Source organism: Oryza glaberrima, chromosome 1 (genome assembly GCF_000147395.1).
Source record: "Oryza glaberrima chromosome 1, OglaRS2, whole genome shotgun sequence".
Classification (NCBI taxonomy): Eukaryota; Viridiplantae; Streptophyta; class Magnoliopsida; order Poales; family Poaceae; genus Oryza; species Oryza glaberrima.
Genome location: NC_068326.1, coordinates 2,495,982 through 2,506,100, shown reverse-complemented (window position 1 = coordinate 2,506,100; position 10,119 = coordinate 2,495,982). Strand labels below are relative to the sequence as shown.

The 10,119-nt window shown below is 49.0% G+C and overlaps 3 protein-coding genes across 3 annotated transcripts; 1 reads left to right on the top strand and 2 right to left on the bottom strand.

The window, feature by feature from the left end:
• Nucleotides 1–934: 934 nt before the first annotated feature.
• LOC127778628 (probable carboxylesterase 15) lies at nt 935–2,116 on the bottom strand. Its single transcript, XM_052305252.1, has one exon. It carries the CDS (start codon nt 2,079–2,081, stop codon nt 1,059–1,061), a length of 1,023 nt encoding a protein of 340 aa, XP_052161212.1. The 5' UTR covers nt 2,082–2,116; the 3' UTR covers nt 935–1,058.
• A 1,725-nt stretch (nt 2,117–3,841) lies between these two features.
• Nucleotides 3,842–5,329, top strand: LOC127778648 (uncharacterized). The gene is made up of 2 exons (XM_052305270.1): nt 3,842–4,603; nt 4,941–5,329. The coding sequence occupies exons 1-2, from the start codon at nt 3,890–3,892 to the stop codon at nt 5,151–5,153; spliced, it is 927 nt and encodes a 308-aa protein (XP_052161230.1). The 5' UTR covers nt 3,842–3,889; the 3' UTR covers nt 5,154–5,329.
• Nucleotides 5,330–6,166: 837 nt separating this feature from the next.
• LOC127778688 (uncharacterized) lies at nt 6,167–6,817 on the bottom strand. Its single transcript, XM_052305313.1, has one exon. It carries the CDS (start codon nt 6,815–6,817, stop codon nt 6,167–6,169), a length of 651 nt encoding a protein of 216 aa, XP_052161273.1.
• Nucleotides 6,818–10,119: the final 3,302 nt, after the last annotated feature.

Below are 10,119 nucleotides of genomic sequence, written 5' to 3'. Positions count from 1 at the left end.
TGGACTCTGCTTACCCACACAAGCAAGCTAGTGTCCTACGCGTGCCCTTGGTTAAAAAAATACTTGAGGCTATTCTCTCGCTAACAATGTGACGACCTAGCGACTGAGTATACTAACCCGAGGGAGTGTGAGCGACAAGGGATGGGCATGCCGCCAAAGGGTGGTTTCTTGCACCATGGCTGCAACAAAACCAACAACCTTAGGCCATAACCGTATGCAATTGTTGAACACACGGTTGTTCCTTTCGTTCCAAATGGACCAAGCATCAAGGTGTACATATTATTGTTTCGCAAGTTCAATCTAGCTAATGGATTATGGAGGGGTGTAACTGTGCTACACCAACAGGCTTGAGCTAATCTTATCGCATACCTTGCCATAACTAATCCAAACTTCAAATTTAAGTGATTTTATACCTAGCAGTTTGAAAAAATAGATGTCTCGGAAAAAGAGAGAAAATTGTAGCGAATTACTAAAATATTGTCGCATGTAATATGGATGTCCTAAACAATACTAAAACCACATTGTTTGTTATTGGTTATTAGCCGCAATCAAAATTTGAATTTTAAAGTGAATTTAGAATAGATTTTGAGGCTTTTTATCATTTTTCACATGCACATATATATATGAAAGACAATTTTTTTCTAATTAATAAATTGTTTTAAAACTTATTAGGTCAAACGATGAAACTAGTACCATACAGTCATACACAAAAATGCTATCAGGATTCAGGACATCTGTTACACACAGAGAGGCATTCAATGGCTACTTTCTGCCGGAAAAAGTATTCCTGGATATGAGGTCCACCCAGCTATATAAGCACCATAAAAAGGAAATTGGATGAAATGTTCAAACCATCCCCATTCAAACAAGAAAATAACTTGGAGAAGTGAACAAGGCAACCGTGCACACCGTAGTCTTAAACAAACACTTTTATATTTTTTTTATTTTTAGATAATGGATATTTAACAAACACTTTTATAACCCAAACAAAACACAAATGTTGAGATTAAAAGTAAACAAGAGTGGATATTATCCCACTCAATTTTGCCTTGTCCTTTTCAACCCTCAGCTGGGCGTATCGCCTTGTGAACAAATCGCTTCAGGACTTGGATGACCTCGCTGGTTTCTGGGCTCCATGGTTGTATCACCGAGAAGCCATGCTGCGCTCCCTCGAACTCGACGAGCTCCACCGCCTTGCCCATCTCCTTCAACCTCGCCGCGTAGCCCACCACGCGGTCGTAGAGCACGTCGCCGCCGGACGCCACGACGAGCGCCGGCGGCAGCGCCACCGCCTCCAGGCTGGGGCTCTCCGGGCCGAACGGGTTCGCCACCGGGTGGTCCCTGGTCGCCCCCGCCGGCAGCGCCAGGCGCCAGAACTGGTCGGCCATCTCGACGGTCAGCAGGGACACGTCGGCCGGTGGGTTGGCCTCCGCCGCCGTGCGCTCCACCCCGCCGAAGAACGCGTCGAGGAGGACGTACCCGGCGACGCGCACCACCGGGTCGACGTCGTCGACCACGGGTTGGCGCCCCGAGGCGACGCGGACGGCGACGTGGTGGGCCAGGTTGGCGCCGGCCGACACGCCGGAGATGAACGTCCGCGCGAGTTCGGCCGACTCCGCGAGCCATGGATCCGCACTGCCGGCGCCGCGCAGCCAGGAGAAGAAAGCTGCGCCGTCGTCGATGGCCGTGGGGAGACGGTGTTCCGGGGCGAGGCGGTACTGGACGGAGAGCACGACGGCGGGGAGCTCGTCGGCGGCGCGGAGGCAGAAGGTGTGGAAGGGGGACTGGTCGAGGGCGCCGATGCAGTAGCCACCGCCGTGGAAGTAGACGAGCACGGGGAGCTTACCTCCATCGTCACCGGCGGCGGCGGCGGCCGGCTTGAATACGCGCACCATGAGGCCGTGCGTGGCGTCGTACACGGCGTCCTTCCACTGAACGCCGGGGACGTCCTGGAGTTCGGGCATGGCGAGGAGGGCGGAGTCGTCGGCGCGCACGACGGAGCCGTCGCTGAGGAGCTGGATGACGCCGAAGAAGTCCTCCACGACGTGCGGCGGCGGCGCTGCGTCGCCGGAGCCGGACATGGCGCTCGACGAGACGAGGTCGATCGGAGTCTGGTTGTGTGTGATGAATGGACGGAAATGGTATGTGCATTTGCGGTGCCTTTAAGCAGCGAAGGTCGTTGACTTCGGTGAGTGTGCATTGAAAGCGTGTATAGCTCAATACGATATATAATCACATTAATCACGGAACACGAGCGCATCGGCTTGATGTCTATCTAATCTTACAACGATATATCCAGATTCATAGTGGGTCGGCTGTTTTGTACCGCCACACTGCCACAGCTGAGAAACAATATACTGTGTTTGTTGGATGCACCACAGTGAAAATAATAACAGTCGAACATAGCCAGTATTAAAAATATGTCACATCTAGAACTTGGTTGATTTTTTATAAAATGGAGAGAGTATTTATAGAATAAAATCAGGAGAGAATCAATTAATAACCCATCAAGAGAGGAAAGGATATAATTCGGAGGATGAAATATATCCTAATATAATATTCTTTGTACTATGATATATGGACACAATTTTTTTACACCCACCATTAAATAGTTATAACAAATAAAAAATAAGTAACATCAATTGGGATCATATAAAACTATAAACAAACATGCAAAGCATCTAGATCTAGCAAAACAAAAACAATAAATTCAGACGATGAATAGTACACGTAGCACACAAATATTTTTTTTCTTTATGTATAGATCGAATTTAGATTTGCATGCATGTGTGTAAAATATCTTATATTATTATAATCTATCTTAACAAATCTTATGAATTTTTATATAACTGTTTAAACTTCATGTATACACCTAGATATCAAACCTAGGTACCATATAAAATAATTTTCCTATAATATATTTTATCTTTTTTAGTTAAGTTATTTTAGGTCGGAGAAAATATATATCTGACGTGCCTATCAACAAGACAACAACGTAGAGTTGTCAGCATTAGCTTGCCACAGGTTTGACTTGCAAGTTGCATGTGAGTGTAGCTTCGACGCAGCAACCTGGTGACCTGGATTCGTGGAGCAAACGAATTGGGATGTGCGAGCCGAGCAGCCACCTAGCAAGGTGTCGCGTCAGACTACTGACACATGGCCCAAACAGCCGAACGCACAGTCGTCTCAGCCCACCTAACCTAACGATGGTCGGCCTACGGGCCTCATTGCTCTCCATGCTCACGGCCCACGGTAGAGGGAGGCATGGGCCGCCCCCTATCTACGCCGGCCTTTACGGGATCAGGTGGGCTCTGGCTCTGAAGATCGAGCTCGACAGGCACCGCTCGGAGGAGGAGAAGGCGGAGACGATCGAAGAGTTCGCCGCGAGGTTGCGCAGTGGCCGCTGCTTTGGCAATTGGATTGGACAGTGGATGAGTGGAAGAGGAACAAGATTTACTAGTAGTAGCTGATGAGTATAGCTCAGTGATTTAATAATATCCATTATCTTATCAACCGCAAGCGCATAGAGCCATAGATCGGAACAAATTTACACCGGATTACCGGGTTAGAACCATACTAGGTTTTACAGATTTATCGTCAGATTCGTAATATCCGCGTGCACAGCAATTGCCTATCATATCTACCGTCGAATTCGCTATGGTTATCATATCGTTTTCCTTAAAATAATGCAGAATACAACTATACATAGAGATAATGGAAAATTACAAAATCAAATATACGGAAAGATCGCGGTTGTTGGCAATCGTGCACCAATCGGTTTCACGCTCCATATATTCCGTGAAAATTCGCTCGACTTAACAACTATACAAAGCGATCTGATCCTGCGAGGGTTTTACGTACGCGGCGCTTGGTTGAAGCAGGCAACAACATGGGCAACGCCGCCGCCGTGCCGTCGTCGTGCGCTTCGGCGGACGCGGCGCCGTCGACGACGCCGACCATCAAGCTGCTCATCGCCAAGGAGGCCCAGGTCGTGCTCTTCGCCGAGGCCGGCAAGGACGTCGTCGACTTCCTCGTCGGGCTCCTCGCCATGCCGGTCGGCGCCGTGGTGAAGCTGCTCGCGGGCGAGAACGCGCTCGGCGGCGTCGCGAACGTGTACGCCAGCGTGAGGAGGATGGACGCCGCGTACATGCAGAGCGCGGAGGCGCGCGACGCGCTGCTGAACCCGGCGCCGGCGCACCCCTGCCTCGCCGCCACCGCCGGTGGCTTCCCGTCCCTCGTCCAGCCCCCGCGCGTCCAGGCGCCGTACGTTGCTCCTCCTCCTCCTCCGCCGCCGCCGCCGGGCCACCCGGCCTACCAGTGTTCGACCATCCGGCCGACGACCCCGTCTCTGTCGTCTCTGAAGGCGGCGTTCCCGCCCTTCGGCGCGGGGATGTCGTCGGACACGGGCTGCCGCTGTTCGACCTGCCTCGCCGCCGCCCAGACTGGCAAAGGGTTCGTGCGGGACGTGGTGACGTACACCGTCATGGACGACCTCACCTTCATGCCCATGTCCAGCATCTCCAGCATTGCGCTGCTCAGCAAGCTCGGCGTCGAGGACCTCTCCGCTCTCGAGGAGAAGACGGTCAAGATCGGCTACCAAGAGGTGATATATAAGAGATTTGCTTCGTTCCAGTAAAAAGTATCTCAAGGCACCGGTAACTTGGGGTGTCAAATCGTTTCCGATTGTTGGACCTAGCTAGGTAGGATGAGCATTTTTTATCGAACGATTGGAAATGATTTGATACAGTAAGGTACCTGTAACTCGAGATACATTTTTTTGTTGACTGAAGCAAATATCTGATATATAAACCACACAAGTTCTTCATCGAATTCTCCATACTAATTTACTACTACTTATTTTTGTTTGTGAACCCATCGAAATTTACTTCTTTTATTGATAAACACATCGATATTTACTTTGTTTTGATGCGAATTTGCAGGGTTTGGAGATTCTGAAGGCATCGTTGCAGTCCAAGACCGTGTTGACAGATGTCTTCCTGAACAGGAAGAAGAAGGCTCGTGCCGGCGACAAGCACCATAGATCCGGCGACAAGAACGTCGACGCCCGAGCAACGAGCGAGAAGAAAGACGCCGCCGCCGCAGTCCAGATGGAGAAGAGCGCGCCGCCGATGCCACATGATTTTGACGTCTAGTTCAGTTCAGATTAATGTCAAAAAAACAGATCCTACTTTTGAAAGAACTTTACCACCAAACAGAAGCATAATGCGTTGGTTGATTTCTGCGACGTTCTTGTAGGAGGCCTTTAAAATTTATGTAGTCTACGTCATGCTCATGTGGAAATTATTTCGAATTCAGTCCAAATTCTTCATTAAGGAGAAAGAAATTTCGAGTTCTTCTGAGCATTGCTGCTGCTTGAACTGAACCAGACAGGAACGGCGAAAGACAACAGCAAGAGGAGAGTTCATAGATTGCTCGAGCAAAAGAGATGCAAGCCTCGACCGGTCCAGTCCAAAAAGCAAAGGAAAACCGGACAACACCGGATCAAATTGATAGTTTCAGAGGCAAGCAAATCATGAACAGCCAAGCCACATTGCTTAAGGGCGAGTCCTGATTCACACACGGTGATTCTTACCAGCGGCGAGTCCTGATTCACACAGATTAAGGGCACACTACGAGTAGTCGAGTACTGCTGGAGCATCCCACATTGCTTAAGGCTTCAGCAACCTACTAGCAAAAACAAAAGACGCCACGAGATACTACTCCATGACTCCATGTAGCTACTAGTACTACCTTCATCATGTTGCAGCTACTAGCTAGCAAACGATCTGGGGCGCGCACGACGGCACAAGATACTACTAGTAGTACGCATTTACAGGCATCACAATTCACAAAAGACTAATATTAACCGTCGTACAGTTAACTACTAATCGATCGAGGTGGCTTGCATTTTGACGTCGCCAGCGATGTTCAAGTAGTAGAATTCAGGCTTGCTTTGCAGGCCTCCTGGCAAGGAAAACGTCGCTGAGAACGGTCTTGGACTGCAGCGAGGCCCTCAGGATCGCCAGGCCCTGCAGATCACAAACACAATGCAGCATCACGGACATGGTACAAACAGAGAAAGAGAAGAGGGGTGAATGTGATGACTGATGAATGATGATTAATTAGTAGGTTCACCTCAGTGTAGCCGAGCTGCACGGTCTTCTGGCTACACTGTCTTCTCCTTGAGCGCGCCCAGGTCCTTGACGGCGAACGTGTTGAGCAGCGTGATGCTGGAGATGGACGACATGGGCGACACGGTGAGGTCGTCCATCACCGTGTACGTCACGATGCCCTGCACGAACCCTCCTCCTTTGGCCCCTTCGGCAGCGGCGTTCTGCGTGTTCTGATCTTGGCCGCCGGCAACATAGGTGCATGCCGCTGTCATCTGGCTGTGGCAGGTAGGACACTTCGTACCGCTCGCGTTCGTCACGTAGCTTCTGCAGGCGCTGTAGCTGGTGTTGTGGCATCTGAAGAAGCTCTTGGGCTGCGCAGAAGACGGCGCCGGCAACCGGAGGACGGAGGTGTTGGAGCTGGCCGCCGGCGAGACCACGACGGGGCTGAGCAGCGCGTCCTTGGCGGCGTCGGCCTGGACGTAGGTATCGTCCAGCCTCTCGACGCTGGCGTAGAGGTTACCGACGCAGCCGACCATGGAGTCCTTCCCGAGCAGCTTGACGGCCGTGCCGACAGGCAGCGCGAGGAGGGAGAAGAGGAAGTCGACGACATCCTTGCTCGCCTCCGCGAACAGCACTCGCTGGGCATTGGTGTCGACGAGCAGCTTCATGCTCAGCGCGGCGGTGGTGGTGCTGGAGGCTGCCATTGCGCGAGCTTTGCCAACTGCTTTTCTCCGCCTACACTACTACTGGTAGTACACTAGTACTAGCGCTTCAGCAAGCGGGTGGGTGATCTGAGGCTCTGAGCAGCACATGTCTCGGCGGCGGCCGCCTGCTCGTGCTACTTATGGTCGGCGATACACGAGAGGCAGCGCCTCTTCGAGCCTAGTAATCGTTAGGTCTAATAGGCCATTGAATTTGAATTTTTAAATTTAATTTAAAAGTTGATTTTAAGATATCTACAACGTTTTTTTTAATATTTGTTTTTAAGTCGTTATAAATAAATGTATAAAAAATTATCTACTCCGTCCCATAATATAAGGGATTTTGACTTTTTCTTGTACTGTTTGACCATTCGTCTTATTTAAAAAAATTAAAATTATTATTTATTTTATTTGTGACTTTCTTTATTATTCAAAGTACTTTAAGCACAACTTTTTATTTTTTATATTTGTATAAATTTCTTGAATAAGACGAGTAGTCAAACAGTAAAAGCGAAAAGTCAAAATCCCTTGTATCATAGGGATAGGGGGAGTATAAATTAATGTTTGTCTCCGTCATTAGCACTTATGGCTAATTATGGACTAATTAGATTCAAAAGATTCGTCTCACGAATTCCTCCCTAACTGTGCAATTAGTTTTTTCATTTATATTTAATGCTTTATGCATGTGTTCAAAGATTCGATGTGATGTTTTTGAAAAAAAAATTTAGGAAACTAAATGGGGGCCTAAGTAGTTTCTTCGCCTTCTACGTGCGGTACAGCGGGTAGTGGGTTTTGAGATGAGGTGACGCGAGAGGGCGTCGTACAGTGAGAGAAGACAGATACTGGTACTTGTGTTATTACACATTTATTATTATTACAGTGCGTGGGTGCAAATCAGGGTTTACGATTTCGACCGGATTTCGCGAAATTTCGACGTTTCGATGAAGCTCGAAAGTAGAAACCATTTGAGATTTCGAGGAGTTTCATCCAAATTCAAATTTAAATTGATAAAAAAAGAAAAAATAAAATAAAATCTTATAAATACTATGATATTCATAGAACTTATTAGGATATAAATTTTTGAAAAAAAAATGATGTATTGTGTGTATTTACTAAAACTTACATCATGAAAAAAAAAGAATTTCAGCAAATTAACTCCGTTACAAATTACTGATTTCGATCGGAATTTCGCTAAAACCGACCAGTTTTCGAGAACTTGTCGGCAACTTAGGAAATTTGTATTCAAATTTTGGTTTATGAAATTTGTTCGGAATTTACCGGTTTTCCACTGGATTTCGCGAAATTTCGAATTCTGCCGGTACCCGAAACGGAAGGGCATGTCGAAATCGTAAACCCTGGTGTAAATACAACAGCAGCGTTAGTGCGTGATGAGCGCACGAACTGAACGCATGACGAGTTTTATTTTGCTGGGAAGCAACCTCTGAGCGGAAGCAAACTGCAAAAGAGTTTTTACGGCTCTATTTTTTTTCGGAAAATTGGTCGGTAATCAGATATTCAGGGGGTGTTTGGGAGAGAGCTCTCAAACCATAAGTCCGTTTAGCCCCTCTGTCCCAAGCATCCCCTCAGATGCAACCGAGGCAAACACCAAACTAGTAACTGCACACAGCCACACATACGAGTAGTTCGCTACAAGTACACCTTCGAGCTGAACCATCATCCATCAATACAGCCATACCCGATCATGCCCGATCGAACTTAGGGCGTTTATTCACCGATTTTATTGTTCCTTATATGTCATGTAGACAAAAAATCTCATAAGCTTCATATTTCACAGTACAAGTACTAATAGTGGGTCCCACCGGTGGCAAACTTTTCATTTTTCATCTCTCTCTCACCCAAATGAGTACTAGTACTACTAGTTTCTATCCAAGAACCAGCGGCAAAATTTAAACACAAGAACTTTATTTTAGTGGGCCCAAAAGCAAACGTGACTTATGACTTTCTCCTTTACAGATGTGGGAGAGCGAGGCTGAACGCCACGCAAATCCACTGTGAACGCCTTTAGTAGATACTTGAGTATAATGAAGTCTAAAGGTATAAAAGCAAAATAAAAGACGATACTCCTTGTAGCTGGGATGCATGGACACACACGAGCAATACATCACAAAACCTCAACTTACCATCCGTCATCAGTCATCTGTCAGGCATACATGACCTAAGGGCTAAGGCCATCAACAATGGGTGCCTTCAGCCCGTCCCCTCGCAATCGGTCGTTTCCCTCCCGTCCCCTTTTCAGCGTGAGCCGTCTCCCCATCTAGGAGCATGGCGCCTCGTAGGGGGACGCAGCTCTTTGCAAGGAGCACCCGCTTTTCGTAGGGAGCCGGCCCTCGCCCCTGGGAGGAGACCCGCTGCAGACTCCCGTCTCCTCGTTGCTCCCCTCAAATCCCCCTCCTATGCTCGCCTCCTCACATTTCTCCCACGGCACCGCCCGCTCGTCGATCCGCTCCATCGGCCGTGGGAGATGGTGATGTGGAAGAGGAAAAGGAAGAGGAGGGAGAGCAGGAGGACGAAGGCGGTCGGCAACGGCGCCGATGAGCTCCGTCGGCGATGGCTGGATGGAGAGAGGGGAGCGGGAGGAGGGCGACCGAGCGCTGGCCTCGCCGGCAAGCCGCCGCCGTCGCTGCCAGAGGCCAGATCCAGCAAGCCCAGGGCGGATCTGGCCGCCCCGCCACCACTCCGACGGCGACGACCCCGCGGCGGAGTCGACAGGCGGAGGGAGAGGGGATCTGGCAACCGACGTCGTCGGCCACCCCGCACGCCCGTCGTCGTCGGCCACCCCACGCATCTGTCGCCGTCGTCCACACCGCGCGGCGCTCGCCATCGACCGAGAGAGGGAGAGATCGGAAGAGGAGACGGTGGGCAGAGGAGACGAGAAAATGAGAAAGAGGAGAGGAAGAGGTCACTGAGCTGAGGGGTATGGGCGGAATTTTTGTACTAGGCTACCTTGGGCCAGGACACCCATTGTGGGATATAGTACCCTCACCAGTTTGCTTCAGATTTTATCCAAAGGTATCCTCCATTAGAGTACCCTCAGTTAGTAAGGGCACCCTAGCAGTGGTTTACATTATAGATGCCCAAACTACTCTTAAGCTTGACTTGCTGGTTCCTTGCCAACGAAAACGTTGGTGAGGACATTTTACTAACTTGGCTTTATAAACAACGAACAGCACATACAACTTTTTTTTACTCAAGTTATTTTTAATTGCCTCATCCAATTTTTTCTACTGTTTATCAGTGTAACTCAACAGCCAAATAGCTTGGGCACTTGACAAGCTATCCGACAA